Below are 22906 nucleotides of genomic sequence, written 5' to 3'. Positions count from 1 at the left end.
AAGCATCGTATGAAGCGAGGTGCGGCCGGTAGGCTTTCCGCGATATGAGCACAGATGGGTCTGTACCTCACAGAGAGCCAGGGACATGGGTGTCCTGCCGCTGCCGGGGGGCCTAGATGTCGCGAGCATGACATGGGAAATCGTTGGCCATGCTTGCAGGGGTGGGTCTCTAGGACAACCTTCGGACTCCCCCATCCATAGCGAAATGAACCTGACGTGAAGTCACTTAACTTCAGGCAACACGGAATCATACAACCCAGAACGATTCAGGTCAAGGAAAATATTTCGAAACGCGGTGGTAGCTCAGAAATCGCTTTCCCATAGCTCGTTGAGCAAGACTGTTTGACCATGGATCGCGAGATGCTGTTGCATGTCGTCACCATGAGCTAGCCGCCAACGGCAGCCTTACCTTAAAGGAGGAGCCTCAAGGGGGGAAAAAGTACGACCAAGACAGGGGAAAGAACTTTGCCCCAGTAATAAGACGGGAGGTAATGGAGCTTGGTAATCAGGATTGATTTGATAGCGGCACGCCCATCCCATCTTACCCCCTGCACTGCATCATCACATGTATCCCAGAACAAGTAAGAAAGAGAAAGCGAACGCGAGAGACACACGCAAGAATACGTCAAGACTTCAGCTTTGGGCACTTAGAGCGGCAGAATAAATTGGACTTGGGGAAATGCCGTGCTGGGAATCGACCGATTAGTCGATGACAAGCGATGGCGATGGCGACTGTTGATGGCCAGATGCATCAACCACTGGCTTTCGCCAACTACATCGCTTTGGCCTCGCTTGAGCAGCACAGCTATCTATCTTTATCTGGTGTAATTTGAAGATTCCGTTGGCTCCCTTTGATCTCGATGGATCGATATATCAAGTGGTCCGTCCCCTGTGCTTCAATCACATGCAGTCTGGATCTCGCCCCGGGGTAGAACAGCCACTGTGTTAACATAATGCCTTTTCATAGCCAGTATATCGTGTAGCTGTAAACGCAACAAAGTACAGACGCCAGTCAGGGCGGTGCCAATGGCTTCCTCCAGAACCATGTCGATATAAGGCCAGTCTTTTCCAACATGTGCACCAACGCACACAGACAGACATTTACCGTGAAACCCCATGAAGCGGCATCAACATGTCTAGCTGTCCATTGTTATCTGCCGCATTCTTGGGCTACACCAGTTGCTTATCTCTGTAGTGCTGGACCGGAGACCACAAGGTCTCGAACATCCGGCTTCTGTGGCCTCTTGGCCTGTATCACAGGCCCTGTTGGCCCATTGCCGGGTTCGTGTTTCTGTCCCGGGGTTGAGATTTTGACAGAAATAGTTGAATTCTGATCAATCATGTTATTGCGGTGGCAGATTCGCCGAAGCTGGGCTGGGCAGCCAGCCATACCCGCACGGGATGACCATTGCCTTGGTACTTGAAGGAGGCTGCCTGGGTGAGACCTGCCAAAGCTCGCCGGGCGCCAAGCGTCCGGCTTCACAAAGTACTTCCACCAAAGGAATACCACCGGGTATTGCGAAGGTGTCACATAGGCCTGGATAAGGAGAGCTCACGCGGTCTGCCGGTCGGGGACCTGGCAGCCGTACTCAGGTCTCCATCATCCTGCAAGAACGCCACGATGTTGATGCCATCCAAGTCCAGGTGCTTGTCTAGGCTGATCTGTGATACAAGGTTGAGAAGGATTTCTCGCAGCTGGGAGATCAATGCGGCATCTTCACCACCATGACAACACAACGTGGAGGAAGAGAGGGAAGAATGGAGGCTAACACATCCTCGGCGGTGATCTGCAGAAGCTACTGTCGCACAGAGACTTTTACCAGAGTGTAGTCAATCTAGAGAGAGAAAGACTTGCATGGGCTTTCTTCAGCTTTCGTGCCATCAAAGTACCTACGTGCAGAGCATGGTTGTTGGTGTGCTGCTGGACGACCTGACTGGTTAGTGTTGAAGGTTTCTTGTTGGGCATCGGATTGGGCGCATTAGCGCATCGGGCCACTAAGTTCCCCCGTCCGGGGTTGCATCAGCGCGCTAACGTCAGCCCAGGCTAACTAAAAGTAGTGGCTCTGGATAACCGCAATGGTGGGCTTGCCTCGGAAGGCACAGCAGTCAAATACAGCAACTGGGATAGCACTATGACGTTAGGAATCAGCCTGGGGATCCGGGAAACCCCTGATGAAGAAACCAACCTCCGCCGCACTTCGTCAATTATGCCCAGACAGAGTCAACCTACGTCAAGACAGTGGAATGAAATCAAGTATCTCGGCAATGATATACAGTTAAGGCCATGTTTTCTCTTTCTCGCAAATAGTTTGTCTGAATGTTGTGCAGCATTGTCAGCCGCACGCGCACACACCTCCGAGCTGGTCTGTCCGGTGACGACCAGTTCACGACGTCAACGGTTCACCGTTCGGGTCAGCCCCGAATCCCTGAGTCTCGTTTGGCCGGAATCATACGGTGGCAATCAAGGCAGCCAAGATATCAGCCTCCCGAAACTTTCATGACACACCCCTGGGTATCGTGGCGTAGTGCTATCTTCCGGAGTCCCGGTATTGTTGGCAACCATCTCTGCGTTGGGCGGCTGATAGATTATCGACCAGCCAGCTGGCCGCGGAGCAGGGCCAGAAGAGGAATCTTCTTAATTAACCTGATTAAACAAGCCTGAAGGTCGCAAGACAAGCCTTTCTTCCTTCCCGGGTCGTCCACTGGGAGGCAGAAGCGGCTTAACTCTTAGCCCGACTGCCGCTGCAACTCGACGGATGTCCGGTTGCATGTCTACAGAGGGCCTGCTGTCTACTCAGAGGGCAGAAGGTTGTCAACCGTTATCCTGATCATCCGATTACTAACCATGCATGATGTGGTGCCACTCTGCCATGTTGAAGTGCACAGTCGAGGCCTTCTCGCATACAGGCTGATGCATTCCACAGAGTCGGGATACCCAACTCGGCAATGCTCGCCGAAGAACCATTCGGGCTTCTTTCCGCTGCTAAGAGAATCATGTACGATCAAGACCAGTCAATGTCGCTCGGCCGAGTGGCCAAGGACGCAAAGGGTGTGTTGTCGGGTAGACCTTGAGCACCGTGAGCATGGTAGGCGCGGCATCAGGCGTCCTGTTCATGTCAGTATCACTTACAAACAGGCATGTGTAATCTACGGCAGTAATGCTACTCGACTGGTACTTGTTAATAGCTGCCACAGCACTTCACTAATGCACAGCTGGTCGGCACTCTTCCGTACCCCTTTCTGAACATACATGGCATCATGAGATAGCAACTATCTTCATGGGCTGTGCACTGAGATCTCGAAGCCGAGACTACCAGGTTGAATTTCGCCTCAACACTTGTTATGACTGTGGATGCTGTAGACTGATTTGGCTTCTCTATCACAAAGTCTGTCGGTATCACTTAGTTTGTTCTGATCTCAATCTAGTCCATTGCGGTGCTGAACGGCTGCTCCGAGCCTTCTCATAGCACGTCACAGACAAGCATTCTCGATTGTAGCAGACATCCAAGAGCTGCCATCACTGTCTACTGTTCACCTCTTCACCCGTCCTGCTTGCTCTTACCGCCGTGTGATTAAAATGCAGGACCATCGGGATATTGACGCTTGGCACATCGCTCAGGCTGACTTGATGCTGAGAAACCGGTATTGCTTTTTCGCCGCTAAGGTCTCATGCTTGGCATTGCCGGCCAAGCGGAAGCGAGTGAATACCACTTCCTCTTCTCGTCACCCGTCCGAGAAGCAAGCTCGGTCCTTGCTGAAGAAAAGATGGCTTCGGTTGTCCTACCCCCGTAGACGCCTTACGGCTGGTGAGTCCTTCCATCACACGGAGTCACAAGATGGCTAGCCCGCTACCTGTCTGTGCCTCCGTCGCAGCTTCAAAGTCCGTCCTCGAGTCGAGGCCCTGGTCGCCCTGCTGTCCGTATAAGCTTATTGCTACACGGGACGAGGACAAGCCACGCACACGGCCTGTGTCGGAACTCGTCCGCAGCTTGTTCGTCGAGATGCCTCGTCTCTCAACAGAGAAAATAGGCATAGACATGCCGGGTGATTCTTGTACATCGTGGGGAGCCGGCCACAACTTCATGCAATGTTGACACAAATCGCCGAGCACCATCTGCATCCTGGACGCCTCATTGGCACAGTCCCTCCCTTTTGTCAAACATCCAGTCCTTGACCCCGAGTTTTGGCCTGGCTAGCTGAAAAGGGTATCTTGCTCTGCACCTTCTCCACGCCGGGGACTCTCGACCTCCTAACTTGCTTCATCCTCCAATACCTCCGACCTCTTCTTCTTCCCCCTTCCCCCAGCCTATGGGGAGTCAGTGCTCCCGATCCTTCTTACCCAACGAGACCTTCCCACCTGTGAGGATCGAGCAAGGTCAAACAAAGACCGAGCCGTACATATTCTGATACACGACGTGCATGCATAACTAGCTCTTCTTCATCAGCCACCTTCACATCTGAGGCATCGCAAGTGATGGACATACTCAGTTGTCGTCATCGCCTCTGTGCTGACTGACTACAAGAATAATCGCTTGGCCTTCATCCGCAGGCTCAACCCTCAGCTTGGGTATTTCTACAGCACACTACATTCATTTCTCTGGCAACACCTATTCTTATCTGCTGATGAACCCTATGCCACAGGTCCAACCCCTGGCATTCCTTATACATGTCTTGGTCCCTTGTTCTCCTAGTCATATATGTATTACGACGACAATGCCATCACGAAAACTAATCTCATCACCTTGCGCCATGACATAGCGCACCGACATCACATTCTTTACATGGACAAGTCACAGCGCCAGGGACAAGCAACGTCAAACGATGGCTGGTTGTGGAAGGACTTTGTCATAACAATCTGGCAAACCGAACGCAGTCTACTCCTCTCCAACCCAGGAAGACAAAAAGAAATTCTTCTCGAGCATTCCGCTTTCGAACATGAAGCAGAACGGCTCGACCCAGTGTTCCTACTGAGACAACGATATGCTCACCAAGACTCTGGAACAACCACAAAAAAGGTACGTCTTGACTCGAATCATTTATAGTAAGTAAGGAGAATGAATTAGTACGAATTAAACGCCAACGACATCTTCCAGCATCTACAGGCTCTTCCTCACGATTCGAGACCTAAGTCTCGGTGTCGAGGCAGGTGTGTACATGGCACTGGGTCGAGCGAAGTCAGTCTTCAGGCGGCACGATATAGAAGGGTGCCTGAGACTTACCCATTATATGTGGTATCAGGCACGGTCTGCATGCCACTCTGGTCGAGCGGATTCTGCGTATTGCCAGCGGCATTGCCTTGGTAGGGAATGTTCATCTTCCGGCAGTTGTCGAGGTGATCCTGTGGGAATTGGATACCACGCAGCTGCTCAGGGGCTTCGATGAAGGTTGCAGTAAGTCCCATTTCTACATGCCATTCAATCTTTCCTTGTGTCAGCAGCATTCATCCCTGTACGGAATACGGGGCCAGAGGGTTGAGGGGTGCGTATCCAAGTGCTTTACGTACATGGCAGTGGAAGAGGTAAACACCGGGCCAGTCAACCTTGAAACGGATGACGACATACGAGTTCGCATTGACAGAGACGGTGTCGCGCCGGGGTACCGAGCCCGTGGAAGACGTGCTACGTCCAGACCACCTGCCAGCGCCACTGGCGGGACGGTCAAGGACTTGGAACTGGTGGCCGTGCAGATGGAAAGGATGAATGGCGGCGTCGATGTTGTTGAGTGCAACCTCGACGATGTCACCCATCTTGAAGATGAAGGGGTTGACGGCACCATAAACCAGAGGGTTGGTGTTGTCATTGCCCGTAGTTGCAACAGAGTACAAGGTTGGCACCTTCTGGGGAACCATGGGCTGTCCATTGAAGCAGGCACTACAGCGATCCGTCAGTCCACCGCGCCCGTCCTCAATACCCCCCATGGCAGAACTTACCGAGGGATGCCGTTAGCATCAATACAAAAGGTGAAGTCAAGCTTGACGGTCTTGGTTACAGGTCCAATTGGCGGCTCCGGGACAAGTGGACTGAAGCGCGAGTCATCGGCCGGGCGCCACTTCGTAACGACGTCCTTCTGGGTGAAGTCACCAGCTGGGTCCATGGCCAGGTAGCCGGTGAAGTTGTAGGGCCATCGCAGCGTGGCGTCGTTCGCGAAGTCGCGATTGATGTCCAAGGAGACCAGGAAGGGATAGTTGCGACGATCTCTGTCGATGGCAGAGATGAGCACGTCGTATCTCTGTGCTGGTGATACACGGAGTTGGTAGGTATCGGTTTTCTGGACATAGGAGGCATCGTTCATGATAACTCTCATAGTGTGAGAGTCGAAGTGGATCATGGCAGAGCCCAATGCCGCAAAACTAATGATCCGCACTCGGTAGGTCTTGCCCTTGACAAAGTTGATCCTCCCGCTGCGGCCCTCGTTTACAATGATTCCGTTCGGAATCGGCGGCTGGAACTGTGTGTTGTTGGGCGAGAGCATCTTCCGCACGAGATCAAGGCTCTGCGAGTGGTACCTTAGCTGACGTCAGTAGCTAACTTCGTGACAAAGGCAGTCTGTGAGCCGAGATCTTACCAGTCAGACACGGTAAGTATTACTTCCTCGTCATATTGTCCTTTGTATGGATCAACAGGATCGTGCACGATCATCGGGCCGCGGAATCCGTCTGGGTACTGCCCCATGTTGTGGGAATGATCTATAATAATGTTTAGATCCGTCACTCGACAACACCCATCACTATTGCTTACACCAATATGTTCCTGGAGCATCGACCTGTCATTCACCTTGTTAGCCAGACGACTACCGACAGCTCAGTTTTGGCCGTTGCCATACCGTGAAGGAATAGGTGATGGACGAGCCTGGAGGCACTGGACATTGAGTTACGCCACTAGGCCCGTCCATATAATCGGTATTGACCTGGTTGATCCCATGGAAGTGAATGCCGGTCGTCTGGTTCCCAAGCTTGTTTGTCAGCTGAACCACGACAGTGTCGCCGACTGTTGCTTCTATAGTAGGGCACGGCCAGGCGCCATTGACGCCGATGACAGGCCTTGAGAAGCCATCAGGTGCGGCGTTGACCCAGCTCACCTCCCACTGGTAAGTGACAGTGCCTGCCTTGACACAGGCAGCAGCCAGCAGCAAGAAGGGGTTGGTGAGGAGACGCATGATGACAACGGAACGACCAGACGAGGGGACAGTGAAACACAAATGAGAGAAGACACAACGCAGAACGACACTGCGAGCCAAGACAACGAGAGAGACAGTAGAAGAACTCCTTGGGGAGATCGTCCTACCTTTGTGCATCGCACGGGGGAACATGGTAGTTTTAAGTGATGTACTCAGCTCACGCGAGCTGTACAGACCACCATGCGGAGTCACCCGGAGAGGGAGCATTCAGCATCATCTGAAGAAAACCTTACTTCATCCGGTCTGCTGAAGGACTCCCGGCAGCATCTGGGAGCAATCATTCTCTCGGCAAGCCCCTGAAGGGCAGCTGTCTGGTGGCTTTGGGAAATTGCAAGTGGGATTGGAAGAGCAGAAAGCCGACTGGTGCAAGGCATCAGCAAGCCTCTTTCGGCGATTCTCGCCTGCGTCTGGAGTAAAGGACGTCTTGTCACTCGAACGGATGCAGCCCGGAGGTCCGTGGCTTGCACCCACCAGGGGTGTCATTTGATGACATGGCTGAGGGGACTTCAGCACATCGCCGCGGCAGCTGCCATGCAGTCAAAGGATCAAAGATTCTCAAGGAGGGTACTCCTATACCTCGTTTGATGCAACGAAAAGAAAGTGGTGCCATTCGTGGCTTCAAGAATGTGGAGCTAAAGAGCAAGTGCTTAGGAGTAGTAATCCATCGGCCACCGTTTTGCGCCTGGCTTGCTGGTACGAGGCTATGACCCCGACCAAGATCTGGGACCTGATTGCATGCTACACAGCATGGAACGAGAAGCCAAAAAAAGAAAAGCCCAAGTCCTGTATACTACAGGATTATTGCGAGCTGACAAGAGACAGGATCAGCTACGCATGTTTAGTGCCGAATAGAACTATGTATTTGGGAACAAAAGAAGTGCAGACCGGAAAGTTCAAGACCGCCATCTCACACAGTCGAAGCAGCCAAGAAAGTGCGCCAGGCCAGGAATACAAAGGGAAAAGGTCATCACACAGGATGCGCCAAGGTTCACGAGTGGTGCCAATCAAGATGCAGGGTTGGAACCATGCTTGATGCGGCTTATGTGAGTGCCAACAGCACGTAAGTACTTGAGAGATTTCCAGTTCAGCGAAGGGACCTTTTCGTCAGGCTACCTAGGTCAACATTAGCGGGATGAACAAGACAAAGCTACACATGTATAGTTTGGTCGAATAGGGAAGCTAAAATGGTCTGGCTGGTCAAGCTCGCGGGTGCAGCCACAGAAGAGTAGGGAGATTGCATGGAATCAAATACGAAAGTGCGCTACTGCAAGAGCACGGCTTTTCTCTTGAGGGAAATCTCCACAATCCAGTGGCAGGCGGGTGAATGGGGTTACTCGAGAGGAACGGGGGAAAAGAAGAGATGGCTGCTATCCACGAGCATGGAGTGAGTGACCTCGCCTTCTTGGTGGCGTGGGGAGCCAGAGTACCGAGCCGTTTTGATCAGCGGTGAGGATTGACAGATCCACATGGCCGCCCATGTCTTGCTCCGTGAGCTCGGTGCCGGCGGTGGGCCGATGGGCGACTGGGCGACGGCGCTCGTGGAGACCAATATCATGGGATGAGGTTGAAAGAAGCATGGTGATGCCACGCTCATTAGATTGGATTAGATTGGGGTTGCTACCGGCCTGGCAGTACCGAAATGGTCGGTCCCGTACCGCGCGGGCCAACCGCAGATCCTAGAATTTGGCGAGCACCCACTCCCACTAGGTAGTTGGGCACCCGAGGGATTGTTCAAGTCAGCTCCAGGGCTGAATACCGAACCCCAGTGTGAACCCAGCGCACCCACTCAGTGACTGATACGTCCTCGGGTGTGCTTGGTCCACTGCAGGGCCAAGACTTGGGGGGTTGTGATACCCTCATCGTAAGCCAGCGACGTCCAAGATTGATCTGATCGGGGGGCTCGTCATCGAGAAGCACGACTTGAGCTTCCCTGATAAACCAGTTACTTCAACGGTACCTGCAAAGACCGATGGACCGAAGGTTACTTGGTTGATATCATGCAGATCTCCACAGGCATGCATGCGTCTGTAAGACTGCCAACATGCAACAGGCTGACCTTACTACTAGCTCAGTAAGTAGACACTTTCTGAAAGTGATCAGCCGGGTAAAGGTTGGGGCCCTCCGCGATCCAGCTCTTGGCGTAGTCCAAGGGACTTGGCATGTGAAAGAAAAAGGCGGCGTCCAACATGCATGCTACTGGCAACCGAGCTGATGGTAGAACAATTGCTATGTGCTCGTCTGGAGTGATCTCAGGTGTGCTTTGACTGGGCAGTTTGCTTGGCATGTTCCGCTAGATGTTGCCCGTCTTTCAGCTAGAATCCGGAGCGCACACGACCCAAAACAAGGATACACTCTGACAATGGGAGGGTGAGGGATCGATCCAAGAGACCCCTGTTCTGTCCTCGGTAGTCCCATCACTGGGCCGCCACTTGACAGGGGTCCGACTTCAATCGCCGAAACTATTGAGGTGTCAACGGCGTGCAGGTCCGATCCCCAGCCACTCACGGCCCTTTTACTTCAGCTGCCTGCTCCAAGAATACCTTTCGGTTGGAAGGATGACATCACCTCGGTCTTGGGCATTGTTACGTGGGCAGGCACGCGATTTTTCTCAGACTGTTGCTGGTGAGCAAACTAGCAACATCGGCTTTCCGTCATGTAGACAATCAGATGATAGCAGCCCTCAGGTATGTGGTGTGAAGTTAACGAGGAATTTTTGGCGGAGTGTGTTGTGTCTTGAACTCGGCCATTGAGGATGCTCCCCTGTCAATAGATCCACGCAGTGCATGGTGCAAGTCGCTGCTGGCCATTTCTGGCGTGAGACGCAGCAGATACGAGAAACTGCCAAATTGCGTACTCAACCGTTACACGGACGTTCAAGCACCAGACCGTATGACTGGCCGTCCCCAGGCCAGCTGCCGCCAAGTTGACGCGGGTCACAGCGAGTGACTCAAGCCACATGCGTTATTGAAGCCTCTTGAGCGTCGCTTGGCTTTGCATGAAGACTCAGCTGCCAAACAGTCGGCGACAGCTTCGCTTGGCTCGTGCCATTGAGATCGGGATGTTGCACAGCCAGCCACCTGGAAATTAGGGAACATCTAACGCAACGTCCCACTCATGCCGTAGACGCGGCTTGAAATGGACCTCAGGCATATCGTTCACGATCCGAACACTCGTACAACCGATTTTTGTTGAGAAACCTCAGAGAGGTCACTGTGCTGTCGTCCCTCATTGATGACGCTCTTATTCGTGTGCACATGCACGTCTTGTGCTACGTAATTTATTTCCCGAGTAGATCCTAGCTAGATTGCAAGTGCTCTTTTGGTTGCTTTTTCGTCACGGGAGGGCAGCCACAAGCGTTCTGAGGGTCTAGAACTCGAGAGATGACTTCCTCGTCGTTTAGCGGAAACATACCTCCAGGCATTTGCTTTTCTTCGAGATTGCCTGCTTCCGACAGACAGCATGCAAGGCTGATCCGCTGCTCAGCCGCTGTTGCACGGTGAGCCCGTGAATATGGACATGGGTCCGTCACTACGCCGGAGACATATGATTGGTATATGTCGCACCCGCTGGTACCGAGGTGTGAAGAGTTCGGGAGGTCCATGTATGTCTCAAGCCTTGCCGTGACTTTTCGTCAGCCGTAGGAACTGCACGGAGAGTAATTAAGCGACACGGCATTGCGCGGCCCGGAAGCATGCGTCGTTGAGTAACAGCGGTTGTTCGACGTTGATTTAAGGCGGGAGGAAATAAGAAGAACATATGACCCGAGGCTTCCGCTCGCAACACAGTGCCATGCATATGCCATGCAGGCAGCCGTCTGTGTGTCGTGGTAGTGGAGTAGTCTTGGAAGATTCTGTACTACAGAACAATCCCGTGGTTTGAATTTAGACCATCATCGTGAAGGAGCCAATGTACACCCTCGTTTCGAACTTCCTTGCAGTGATCGAAATTGGCCAGTGACATGATGTTTGCAGATTGTATCTTTTGCAGAGTATCAGAAACTATGAAAGTGTCGATGGGGGAGATGTTCCGCTGTACCTTAAGCACAAGATTTGACAAACTGCCAATTGCTGTTAAAAAGGTTTACAACGAGAAAACGTTGGAGTAAAGACGTGAAGTGCATCTCTTAGCACAGAGGCTAATGTTATCTTTGACAGCAACCAATATGTTACATATCAAGTATCCAACTAGTTTGTTTTCTCAACTGCAACAGAATGCCCATCAGTTAACATAGAAGGAAAACGCTAGAGTCCTTCTTGATTTTTCTGAAAGATTGATAGTTTTGACTCGTACATCTTATGCTGTCTGGAGGCGTCGCAGGCTCTCTCTATCCCTTGATCTGAGCACAAATATAGCAGACAGAGCCTCCCCTGCTTTAGAACGATGAGACTTGTATCAAGCTTCCTGCAGCCGTTTTGAATCTGACATCAGGTACACTCAAACAATTTAATCCATAGACCTCAAAACTAAACTCATCGAAGCACCTTTGCTTTCTTACGAACAACACAATAGTTTGTCAGTAACTACGATATCAAATGCAATGTACTCGTAGTTCAAGTTCAATGATAATTCGTCATTTTCCTATTGAGAACGAGGAGGGAAAGCACCTAACAAAACCAACCTAAAACATCGTCAACTCTTATGTAGAAGCATCAACTCACTTAGTCGAACAACAGGTTCAACTAGCTGATCAACCTAAGACCTAGCTCAAGCACTCCAACACTTGAACAACACTGTCTCCTTTTGATGAGAACGAAGCTTGATTGATTCTCCTCTAACTCTACAAGAACCTCCCCTCTCTCTATTTCTCTAGGTGCTAGGACGCCCCTAGCTTGTGTAGGTCGTCCAGCCAACTAGTGGCGAGATTGATCAAGCGTTTGAGGAGTCTCTGAGCCCGGACACACTATACATTTAAAAAATGCAATGTAAATGTACATAAGTCGATTAGAATCGAGATACAGCAATTATTAAGCAAAGTCTTCTCAACTCTAAGTTGACCAGGATGACATGAGTATATACTAGAGTCGCTAGGATGTAATATACTCTCTTATCAAGCATGGAGCTCAATCTACTGGTTTCATTGACATAGACATTCCCGGTATCAGTGAAAGCTCTCGAAACTAATCTATAGATATGTCAGTAACATAAGTCACATCTTTCTGCAACTTGTGAAGGCATGAAGTCTGGACCTGTCCTCGACTGTGATTCATGTCTTGTAAGACCAACTTTGGAACTGTGATGTTAGGCTGGCCTCACCAATGGTGACTCTGTTCAATTTGTGCCACGTGATGGTTAACACAGCAGCCAAGCCTGGTATAATTCTTCAAGCACGAAAACAACCATTGGTGTAAAAGAACAAATAGTCTCTCGTAAAGAACATGCACGAATATAGAATTCAAACAACAGTATGAATGCATAGAGTGAACTGGCCAAACAGATATCAACTGTCAGACACAACGAAAGCTTAGGTTGTCTCAACTAAGTTGAGAACTACCATGATGGACAGCACTCCCCACCTCGTTGTAAGTTGTGGGTGGACTGGGAAATTGATCTCCTGCTAGCGAAGGGTATTTTTCTTCTTCTTTCAAGTTAACATTTTGACAAATCTGCACTTTAGGTCAGTGTGCAACTCTAGATTTGATGCTTCAGTGGGAAGAAATAGTAACAAGAGCCAAATCAGGTATTCAAGAGTTTGAGACTTGAAGAATCTATGGATAGACCTGAGGGAGCGCATCTGCGAACTTTGATGTTGCAGTAGGCATTAATTGTGGGGCACAGGACGCTAACACACAGCCTAGACGTCGAAGCTCAGAAGCTCAGGCGCCACTTATCAGCCTTGCCGACTGGAATTTTTGGCCTTCCGTCTTTCCCCCAGCTTCATTCTCACTCTCCCAGCGACAGTCCTCTCGGCATCCACGCTGCGCCCACGGCTGCAAGGCATCCAGCAATATGGCATCGAATCGCCGCGACTTTCTCAGCCAGCCGGCCCCCGAGAACTACGTTGCCGGTCTCGGTCGCGGTGCGACAGGCTTCACGACGCGATCCGATCTCGGTCCTGCAAGAGAAGGTCCTAGTGATGACCAGATCAAGGAAGCTGTCGCCAAGCGCTCAGCACAGCTCGGATTGACAGAGGCCAAGGACGATGGCGGCGACGATAATGACCCTAGATACCAGGATCCAGACAACGAGGTTGGCCTTTTCGCAGGCGGCATCTACGAGAAGGATGACGAGGAGGCCGATCGCATCTGGCAAGATGTCGACGAGAAGATGGCTAAGCGCCGCCAGAAGCAAAGAGAATCGCGCGAGAAAGCCGAACAAGAAGATTACGAGCGCAAGAACCCCAAGATCCAACAGCAATTCGCAGATCTCAAGAGAGCTCTCGGCACGGTGACCGACGAAGAATGGGCGAATCTACCAGATGTCAAGGACCTGACGGGGCGGAATAAGAGAGCGCGCGCGGCTCAGCACCAGCGCTTCTATGCAGTTCCCGACAGCGTGCTTGCAGCAGCTCGCGACTCCTCCGAATTCGGGACAACGGTTGCGGAGGACGGCGCCGCATCTGCCCCTCAGGATGGAGCCATGACGAACTTTGCCAAGATCGGTGCGGCCAGAGACAAGGTGTTACAAGCTCGCCTCGACCAGGCCTCACAGAGCAGCGGAACCAGCACGTCGGTGGGGACTGCCACAAGTGTTGATCCGAAGGGCTACCTAACCTCTCTCGGGAATGCGGGCATCAACGAGCAGACCGCTGTCAGCGATGTCGAGTTCGCTCGCAAGCTTCTCAAATCGGCGGTCGATTCCAACCCTACGAATGCGCCCGGCTGGATCGCAGCAGCGCGTGTGGAAGAGCTGGCTGGCAAGCTTGTTGCTGCCAGAACTATCATAGCCCGTGGCTGCAAGCACTGTCCCAAGAGCGAGGATGTATGGCTGGAAAACATTCGCCTCAACGATAACCGCAACGCCAAAATTATTGCTGCCGAAGCCATCAAGGCGAATCTGCGCTCCGTGCGACTCTGGGTCGAGGCGATGAAGCTCGAGACCGACCCTCGGTCCAAGAAGAAAGTCATCCGTCACGCGCTGGATCACATTCCCGAGTCAGAGGCACTTTGGAAAGAGGCGGTCAACCTGGAAGAGGACCCTGAGGACGCCCGTCTACTCCTGGCCAAAGCTACAGAGCTGATCCCGGCATCGATCGACCTCTGGCTCGCCCTTGCGCGACTCGAAACGCCCAAGAACGCCAAAGCGGTGCTCAACAAGGCGAGAAAGGCTATTCCAACATCACACGAGATTTGGATTGCAGCCGCTCGATTACAGGAGCAGCTGGCAGAGCTGAGCAAGGGCAACGTTATGAAGAGCGCGGTTCAGGTCCTCGCCAAGGAGTCGGCGATGCCCAAGCGAGAAGAATGGATAGCCGAGGCCGAGAAGTGCGAGGAAGAGGGCGCTGTCGTGACTTGCGGCAACATCATCCGGGAAACGCTTGGATGGGGCTTGGACGAGGACGACGACCGCAAGGATGTCTGGATGGAGGATGCGAAATCGAGCATCAACAGGGGCAAGTACGAAACCGCCAGGGCGATATATGCCTACGCTCTCCGAGTGTTTGTCAACAGCAGAACACTATGGCTTGCAGCGGTGGACCTCGAGAGGAATCACGGCACAAAGGAGGGCCTGTGGCAGGTCTTGGAGAAGGCTGTCGAGGCCTGCCCTCACAGCGAAGTCCTGTGGATGATGTTGGCAAAGGAGAGGCTGTTGGCCGGGGAGCTCGACGAGGCGCGCCGTGTGTTGGGCCGTGCCTTCACCCAGAATCCCAACAACGAGGATATCTGGCTGGCTGCTGTCAAGCTCGAGGCTGACAATGGCTTCATCGACCAGGCTAGGGAGCTACTCAATACGGCACGGCAGAATGCTCCTACGGACAGGGTATGGATGCGCAGCGTCGCGTTCGAGAGACAGCTGGACAACAAGGAAGCAGCACTGGAGCTCGTCCAGGAAGGCCTACAGATATTCCCGGGTGCAGCCAAGCTGTGGATGATGAAGGGGCAGATCTACGAAGACATGGGCAAGGTCCCACAGGCCCGGGAGGCGTACAGCACCGGCGTCAAGGCCGTGCCGGGCTCGGTCCCGCTCTGGCTCCTGTTCTCGCGGCTCGAGGAGCGCAGCGGCGCCATCGTCAAGGCGCGCAGCGTGCTCGACCGCGCGCGGCAGGCGGTGCCCAAGTCGCCCGAGCTGTGGTGCGAGCTCATCCGCGTGGAGCGGCGCGCCGGCAACGCGGCGCAGGCCAAGAACCTCATGGCCACAGCGCTGCGGCAGATGCCCAAGAGCGGCCTGCTCTGGAGCGAGCGCATCTGGCACCTCGAGACGCGCACGCAGCGCAAGCCGCTCTCGCTCGAGGCCATCAAGCAGGTCGACAACGATCCCATCCTCTTCGTGGCCGTCGCGCGCATCTTCTGGGGCGAGCGCAAGCTCGAGCGCGCGCAGAACTGGTTCGAGAAGGCGCTCGTGCTCGACGCCGACATTGGCGACTCGTGGGCGTGGTACTACAAGTTCCTGCTGCAGCACGGGACGGACGAGAAGAGGCAGGACGTCGTCAACAAGTGCGTGCTCAACGACCCGAGGCACGGTGAGCACTGGCAGGCCATCGCGAAGGACCCCAGAAACGCGAGGAAGAGTGTGGAGGAGATATTGAAGCTCGTCACAGCGTCTCTGCCAAGCTAGGTCGTTGGCGTCGCAAGAGCAAAGTTGTAATTTGTATACCTAGATACCAAGGGTTGTGGCGTTTCAAAAGATATCATTAGGAGACAGAATAGAACAGACAATTCTTCGGCAAATCCTGTGCAATGCGTCAATTTACTCCCTTGGAACCCCTGATGAAACATGATAACTTCAGACCGAATTTACAGTTGTCGGTGATGGTCGGTGAGACGAGAGAAGACAGAACTAGAAGGCAGGCCCAGAGTGTACCATGGATTAAACAAGACGAGTCGCGTCCCTCTCTCATTAACCATTTATTTGCCGCCAAACCAGCTCGAGATACCGCTCTTCGCCTTTGCAGCCTCCTGCTCCACCTTGCGATCAAACTCGTTCACCTTCTTCATGGTGCTGGCGCTGGTGTCCTTTGCAAAAGCCTCGGCCTCGGCCTTTGCCTTGGCGGCCTCGCTCTCGACTCTCGAGACCTGGAGAGTTGGTAAGAATCAAGAGTCAGTCTTTTTGTCTTTCTCGGCGTCTGAATTGCTTCAAGGGCGAGAAGAGGTGGTCAGCGAAAGGGGCTTTGACTTACAGCAGAGTCGAACTTGGCACCGGCTTGAGCACCGAGCTTCTCGGCGTCCTTGCGCGCTTCGGCGGCGCGACCAGGCAGCTCGCCCCGGATCTTGGCGGAGGCGGCGTGGACGTCACCTGTAGACACGGTCAGCGCGTTTCGCTTTGGTGTGGGCTTGGTGCAACAAGGTAGACTATTACTCACTCTCAAACTGCTTCTCGGCGACCTTGGGGCTGCCGCCGGACTGGTAGAGGTAGTAGCCGACGCCTCCGGCGACACCGAGGGCGGCAACAGTGGAGAACCGGGGAGCCATCTTTGCGACAAGGGTGAATTGATCTGAGAGAGAGAGAGAGAGAGAGGATTGGTGGGAAGACTTTGAGTATCTGATAATGCGAGAGAAGATGCGATTGCAGATGGTCGTGGACAGGTGAGTCGAGCTGTGTCGTCGGGTGATGGAATGTGTTCACGATGGGTGATTGGAAGAGAAGAGATGAGAGGGTGGCAGGCAAGTTATGTCTCAGCCCGTTTTATTTGAATTACGAAATTGACACCACCTCCTCCTCTTCCCTCCTGCCCTCACACTGACCAACCGGCCTGCTGTTACGGCCATCGTGTCGCGCAGTCACCGGGTGCTGGGGGGGCTGCAACCTCACCGTGCCATACAGTTTAATGCGTGCTGCTGGGCGGATTGCTTGTGATAGATACATGACGTAAAGTGGCATGCGTTGCGGGGAAACAGGTACCCATCCAGTGCCGTCTACAGCTGCCCCACAGCCATTTTAGCTTTCGCGAGCTGGAGCTCGCTCGCTCAGCTGTTCCAATGTTTGATCTAGTCATTCAAAGGGTACGCGCCCAAAGGTCGCGATTGGCAAGGCTGGCTTGCGTGCACATTTGATCTTCTCCGAAAAATCATCACCAAACAATGTATGGCTCATCCCACTGCTTGTAAAGGTGCCGGGGCTGATAGATGATGAAGTACCTGACCATCCACTTGATTGTGCTGAAATGCTAGCCTGGGAGCCGAGCTACTTGTAGAGCCTACCTAGGTACTTGTACAGCGTATTTTTGGAGAACTTGGTCCGCCCACAGGAACAATTACATCATAGGAAAGAGCTTCTGTTAGCCAAGGCTAGCAACGGAGCCAGAGGCGTGCAGAGGCGTGACGAGGCATGGATGCAAATTTTGTGAACATCGTCCAGGTGCCTCCCGTCTCCAGAATCGCGATCTGTTTTCCTGGCCTAGTTCCCGAGTGATCGGTGTAGACTCTGCTCCTTGAGCTCGGTCTTCTTTGGAGCCTCTGCATGCAATTGTGTTTTTGGAGATCCACGAGCGCACCCACACACTAGCCAAGCAGCGCCAGATCGCGCCATTTCCCTGTTGCACAGAGCTCGTCTGGAACCTTTTCTCAGCTTCATTAGTCTCTCGTTTATTCTGCCTTGTTCCCGGGCCATGCTCTGTTGACCGCTTTTCCTTTGTAGCTTCAATTTCTAAGCTCTTCTGGGCTGTCTAGCCATTCTGCTAGACTTTGTGCCCTCCGTGTCGGACCGCACTCTGGATGGCCTGGGGTTTCGTCGCACCCACGAGTGGCCAGCCCAGGTGTAACGGCACAGCGCCGACGCGCCGCCGTCGCCATGCCCAAGATCAAGCCTCGCAGTTCACGCCGGGCTCCGGGTCTCAAGGATAGCGACTATGATCACGAGATAAACCTAGTCGATCATGCTGCCTCGCCGTCGGCGCAGAGCCCCAATCTGGAGGCCAGTCCCTCGAACCATGCCTCCAAAAGGGACGCCACGCAGCGAGCTGAGGCCTCTTCTTCTCGGGCGCCCGAACAGAGGCAAGATGCGCCGATTCCGAAGATAACCCGGCAATCAGACTCTTTCCCCAAAGGACGAGGTCCGGCCGTGGAGGTTGAGGGTACGGTATACCTGTCTGTGGTGCATTCACCACCAACATGTAGTCTATGCTCACACTCTTTTTATGTAGGAGCAACCCCCGTGGAACGTCCTCAGTCGCCCGAGGCCGCCCAGCCCCGAAAGCCACCCCGCGAAGAGCCCGAGACCGTCATTGATATCCTATACGAGAACGAAAGGGGCGGGTTTCTCTGCGGCGTGGCTCTCTTCTCCTCCAAAGCTCTGGGCAACCTAGATCCGACCCCTTGGACCAACGCCGCGCATAGACCCAGTCCGACGGATATCACGACGGCACAGGTCCCCGACCCGACATGGGAGTGGGTCTGGCCCGAGTGGCGGGTCAATCACGATGACGATACGGACGAGGGAGGATGGGAATACTCGTTTATGTTTGCCAGGAAGTTCTCCTGGCATGGCCCGAAGTGGTGGAATTCCTTTGTGAGGAGACGAGCATGGATCCGCATGCGGGCCAAAAAGCAGACCAGTGCGCAGTCCGAGAATGACCCGCACCTGCTGAATCCCGAGTACTTTTCCGTGCAGCCGGCGGCGAGCATCACCCGAACCTCTAGCAGAGCTACGAGCCGGCTTAGTGGGAAGGCCAGTGCCAGCATGACATCGAACGCGGCTACTGATGCGGAGGAGAAGCCCGATATCGAAGACATTCCAACGCTGATGCTCGTGTTGCGGGAGTCACGCATCGACCGAGAGAAGATTGAAGCCATCGACAACTTCCTCGAGCATGGAGAGGAGGAGCTGGACAAGCTGGAGCACGAGATGCACGAGATCATGTCCTTGTTTGTGTTTCAAGCGTCGCGCAAAGTCCTTTTATCCAAGCTCACGCATATGTACGACGAGACGATGAAGGAGAAGGAGAGGCCGGACAGCGGGCCCGAGATCAAGCGGAAGGCAGACGCCCTGTCGGCTGCCGTCAAGCATGCGGACGAAGAACTGAAGAAGCTGGAGTACTGGAGCGATATCAAGGCCATGGCCGAGAGCGGAGAGTCGAGGGGCGCCGTCGACACCAAGAAAGGGTGGGACGAGAGCTGGCAGGGAGTGGACAAGAGTGGTCCTGCGCAACCACCGGCGCCTGATACCCCGTCTGAGGAGCGTAAATGAATATCCACGAAGTGTAATATTGATTAGATGTTGCCTTCGCAGGGCTTTCTCTCTTTTTGCGCACTACGTAATGAAACACAGCATCGTAGGGAGCAATCGGGGCCCCCGATGAAAACCTATCAACACGCTTGCAATAATTGTGAAGTGCTCTGTCGAAGCAGATGCTTGCACATTGGGTTTCGGTAGAAGAGATCATCACATTCTGTTGAAGGACGGCAAGACCGTGTGCGATATGATTTGCACTGTAGAGGGACCCACTTCTCCCAGCTTTCACAGCACTGCCAAGACGGTGCCAATGACGGTGGATCAAAAGAATTTCGAGATTCAGATTCAGGACAGCACCTACACAACCACCCAGACACAATTGCTCGGCACAGGATGTCCCGCTCATAGCAAATGTCCCTGGGAATCAACATATCATGGAGAGCCCAATCCCGTTCACTCGGAGTTGCACGGCTCTCCTTGATTCCCAGGGAGTTCCTCACCTCGAGCCGGCCGGCACTCATGACCACTCATAGCCCGAATCGCAGCTTGCCGCGTTTGGCTGCTCATCACGCTTCACAACACAGTGCCGCTTCTGTCCATACCCTTGCCGAGCGTACGGGGTCCGCCGCGGACAATAATTACTCTAAGTCCTCGACCTCGAGCGATGCGCCGGACGAACGCGACGACAAGCCCGGGCTGTCCCCGGGCTCGAACCTGGTCGCCCGTCTCGCCGATGTCCCTATACGACAACACGGTCGGCAGAGCTCCGTCCTCGTCGAGCCGCTCCTGATATACTCGCACAAGGCCGAGACGCATCGAAGCCGCATGCGACACCACCAGAGCCTGACCAGGCAGGCGCGTCTCGAGGCGATCCGTCAGGCCCAGCTGAAGCCGCTGCCCGACTGGCGAGTGATTCTCCGGAACCTGACGGCTTGGACGCCCGATGCGACTCCCCCAGACGGTGCGAAGGCAGACGTGAGCCCGGCGGAAGTGTACCGCCGAGATGCAGTCAAGGTCGTCGTTCCCGAGACTGCGGTCGCGGAGCTCCTCGGCGGCGTGGACCACAACCTCTGGGACATTCGCAAGCGAACCGGCTGCGAGCTCAAGCTGTATCGCTGTATCGAGCAAGACGGCTCTTCAGCACTGCTCCTCTCTGGAACCGATCGAGCCATTGCTCGGGCAGTGACCGAGTTACTGCGACATACAAAAGGGGCGGCGGTGACGCCGTCGGATGGACTCGCATTGTCTAATCAGGACGGGAAGGCGGATTCGAAGTCTGACAAGTCTACATCGGCAATCATCTCCACCGAGATAGACCGAAAAGCAGAGTTCGAACCATATCTCCTCACACGGAGCGCAAACGACATCCCGAAGCCGGCAGTCTGGACCAAGGAATCTTTCCTCGGTTACGTCGCCGCCTTGGTCAAGGGTCAACTGGCGCCTGAGCTCGCAGCCAAGGTCTACCCAGGAGGCGCCACACACGACGACACCGTCATAGCACTGCTCCACGGGGTTTTCAACGAAGAGGGCACGCGCTCGGCCCTTTCGACATCGGCATTCAAGATGGCCCTGGCCTTCATGGCGCAGAGGGGCCATCGGCATCGCCCAGACGCCCGCGCGCTGTACGTGCGCATGGAGATGTTCGGCCTGCCCATGGACGTCGAGACGTACAACATCCTGCTCGCGTCGACGGCCAAGGTCAGGGACCTGCGCAACTTTGACAGCACGCTCCGCCTGATGAACGGCCGCGGCTTCGCGCCGGACCTGACTACCTGGATCCTGTTCATGCGCGTCATGGAGAGCGAGGAGGTCAAGCGCTACATCATCCACTCGATGAGCTCCAAGGGCCTGCTCGACGCGCCCGCCGCCGTCCGCCTCGTGGCCAAGGAGATGGTGGCCTTTGACATCGACCGCGCCGTGCAGCAGAACATGGACGTGCCGGCCTTCCTCGCCGAGCAGGAGTCCCGCTACGGGCCCGCCTGGCTCAGCCGCGACGCCGGCAACAAGGTCCTCGAGGTCCTCGGCCGCTACGGCAGGTTCGACGACTGCTCCGCCTTCCTCGACGTCATGGCCCGCGCCGGGCCGGCCGCCGGCCCGGACGTCGTCTCCTTCAACACGGTCCTCACGCACTGCAAGGTCCAGCACAAGCTCGGCACCGCCATCTGCACCCTCCGCCAGATGGAGCGCCTCGCCGCCGCCGCAGCCCAGCAGCCGCGGCGGACCGCCAAGAAGAGGAAGCCTCTCGCGCCCGACGCGACGACGTACCACCTGCTCTTCGAGCTCGCCTGGCGCCGTCGCATGGTCTCCCTCGTCGGCGCCATCTGGCGCTACGCCTCCCTCGCCCGCGCCACGAGCTTCCGCATGCGCCGCCGGGCCGCAGCCGCCCTCTCCTCCTCCTCGTCACCGGCGGCCACCGGTAGGATGATCACGGCACGAGCCATCCTCGACGACGAGGCCCGCGCCGACGGCGAGAGCGCCCGCCTCCTCGCTGCCGCTGCCGCCGGCGGAGGCGGAGGCGCAGCCAAGGGCAACAGCAGCAGGAAGAACAAGAGGGGCCCGTCGTGGAGCCGGCTCGGCGCCGCGGCGAGCCGGTACTACGCCGAGCGGTACGCCGGGTGGGAGCCCGCGGTGCCGCTGGGCGAGGTACTCGCCGAGGCCCTGGCGCGCGACGGCGACTACCTGCGCGCCGTCAAGAAAGCTGCCGCTGCTGCCGCCGCCGCCGAGGGCGAGGGCGCCGATGCCACAGCTGCTGCTGCTGCTACAGCTGCATTGGTGCGGGAGCCCATGTCCATCCCTCTGAGAGAGGTCCGGGGGAGCGATGACGGCGGTGAGAATGGCGGTAATGGCACGGAGGAGCTGACTCGGAGGATCTATTTCTGAGGTCCTTGCGCCTACTACCCTCTCTCAACCGGGGACATTATTCCCAAGGCGCCACAAGAAGCATAACAACCTTGTACACAATGAGCAGCGATTCGCAAAGCGAAGACTTTGGACGGGCGGCAACTTCTCACGAGCTAGCTAGTTTTGGCCCGAGTGAGATGAAGAGTGCTATATAACCAATGATTGAGAAAGGATGGCCGGGTAGACGGGAGAGAGAGCTCCCCATGGATATCTCATGTTTCAAGACACCGAGCAGTGCGATCTCATCTCTGGAATAGGAGCTTTCACTGTTCACAGTAGCCAGAATATCACCACACTTCTAATATAACATCATTTTAGCGATACCACACACACTCACACAGATTCATTCTATGGCGGTGTTCCTCTCAGATCCTCCGTGTTGCCCAGGACAAGGACATTTTCTTCATGTCAACGATTACATGCCATTCACAGTCCGTTTATTATCACGATATGTTTCATAGTTTCAGGGGAATCCGTTTTTCTTTCGTCAATAAAAAAAAAAAGAAGTTCTGCTCAAGGTTCACATATAAAAGACGTTTCCTCCACGCGATGATGCCAGCCCATG

General features: G+C 54.5%; 5 protein-coding genes across 5 annotated transcripts; 3 read left to right on the top strand and 2 right to left on the bottom strand.

The window, feature by feature from the left end:
* Positions 1-5096: 5096 nt before the first annotated feature.
* E0L32_000061 (uncharacterized protein) lies at positions 5097-7155 on the bottom strand (the record flags this gene model as incomplete). The annotated part of the gene is made up of 7 exons (XM_031140679.1): positions 5097-5160; positions 5220-5419; positions 5504-5870; positions 5930-6505; positions 6565-6685; positions 6738-6762; positions 6823-7155. 7 exons carry the CDS (start codon positions 7153-7155, stop codon positions 5097-5099), a joined length of 1686 nt encoding a protein of 561 aa, XP_030997438.1.
* A 5967-nt stretch (positions 7156-13122) lies between these two features.
* E0L32_000060 (uncharacterized protein) lies at positions 13123-15888 on the top strand (the record flags this gene model as incomplete). Its single annotated transcript, XM_031140568.1, has 1 exon — positions 13123-15888. The coding sequence occupies one exon, from the start codon at positions 13123-13125 to the stop codon at positions 15886-15888; it is 2766 nt and encodes a 921-aa protein (XP_030997437.1).
* A 290-nt stretch (positions 15889-16178) lies between these two features.
* E0L32_000059 (uncharacterized protein) lies at positions 16179-16742 on the bottom strand (the record flags this gene model as incomplete). Its single annotated transcript, XM_031140456.1, has 3 exons — positions 16179-16346; positions 16451-16566; positions 16634-16742. The coding sequence occupies 3 exons, from the start codon at positions 16740-16742 to the stop codon at positions 16179-16181; spliced, it is 393 nt and encodes a 130-aa protein (XP_030997436.1).
* Positions 16743-18060: 1318 nt separating this feature from the next.
* E0L32_000058 (uncharacterized protein) lies at positions 18061-19455 on the top strand (the record flags this gene model as incomplete). Its single annotated transcript, XM_031140345.1, has 2 exons — positions 18061-18343; positions 18413-19455. The coding sequence occupies 2 exons, from the start codon at positions 18061-18063 to the stop codon at positions 19453-19455; spliced, it is 1326 nt and encodes a 441-aa protein (XP_030997435.1).
* Positions 19456-19959: 504 nt separating this feature from the next.
* On the top strand, positions 19960-22320 carry E0L32_000057 (uncharacterized protein; the record flags this gene model as incomplete). The annotated part of the gene is made up of 1 exon (XM_031140234.1): positions 19960-22320. One exon carries the CDS (start codon positions 19960-19962, stop codon positions 22318-22320), a length of 2361 nt encoding a protein of 786 aa, XP_030997434.1.
* Between the last annotated feature and the right edge of the window lie 586 nt (positions 22321-22906).

This window comes from Thyridium curvatum (assembly GCF_004353045.1).
Source record: "Thyridium curvatum strain D216 chromosome Unknown NODE_1_length_1224711_cov_81.814160, whole genome shotgun sequence".
Lineage (NCBI taxonomy): Eukaryota > Fungi > Ascomycota > Sordariomycetes > Thyridiales > Thyridiaceae > Thyridium > Thyridium curvatum.
Note: the sequence above shows the minus strand (reverse complement) of the source record. Positions and strands in the feature narration are given on the sequence as shown.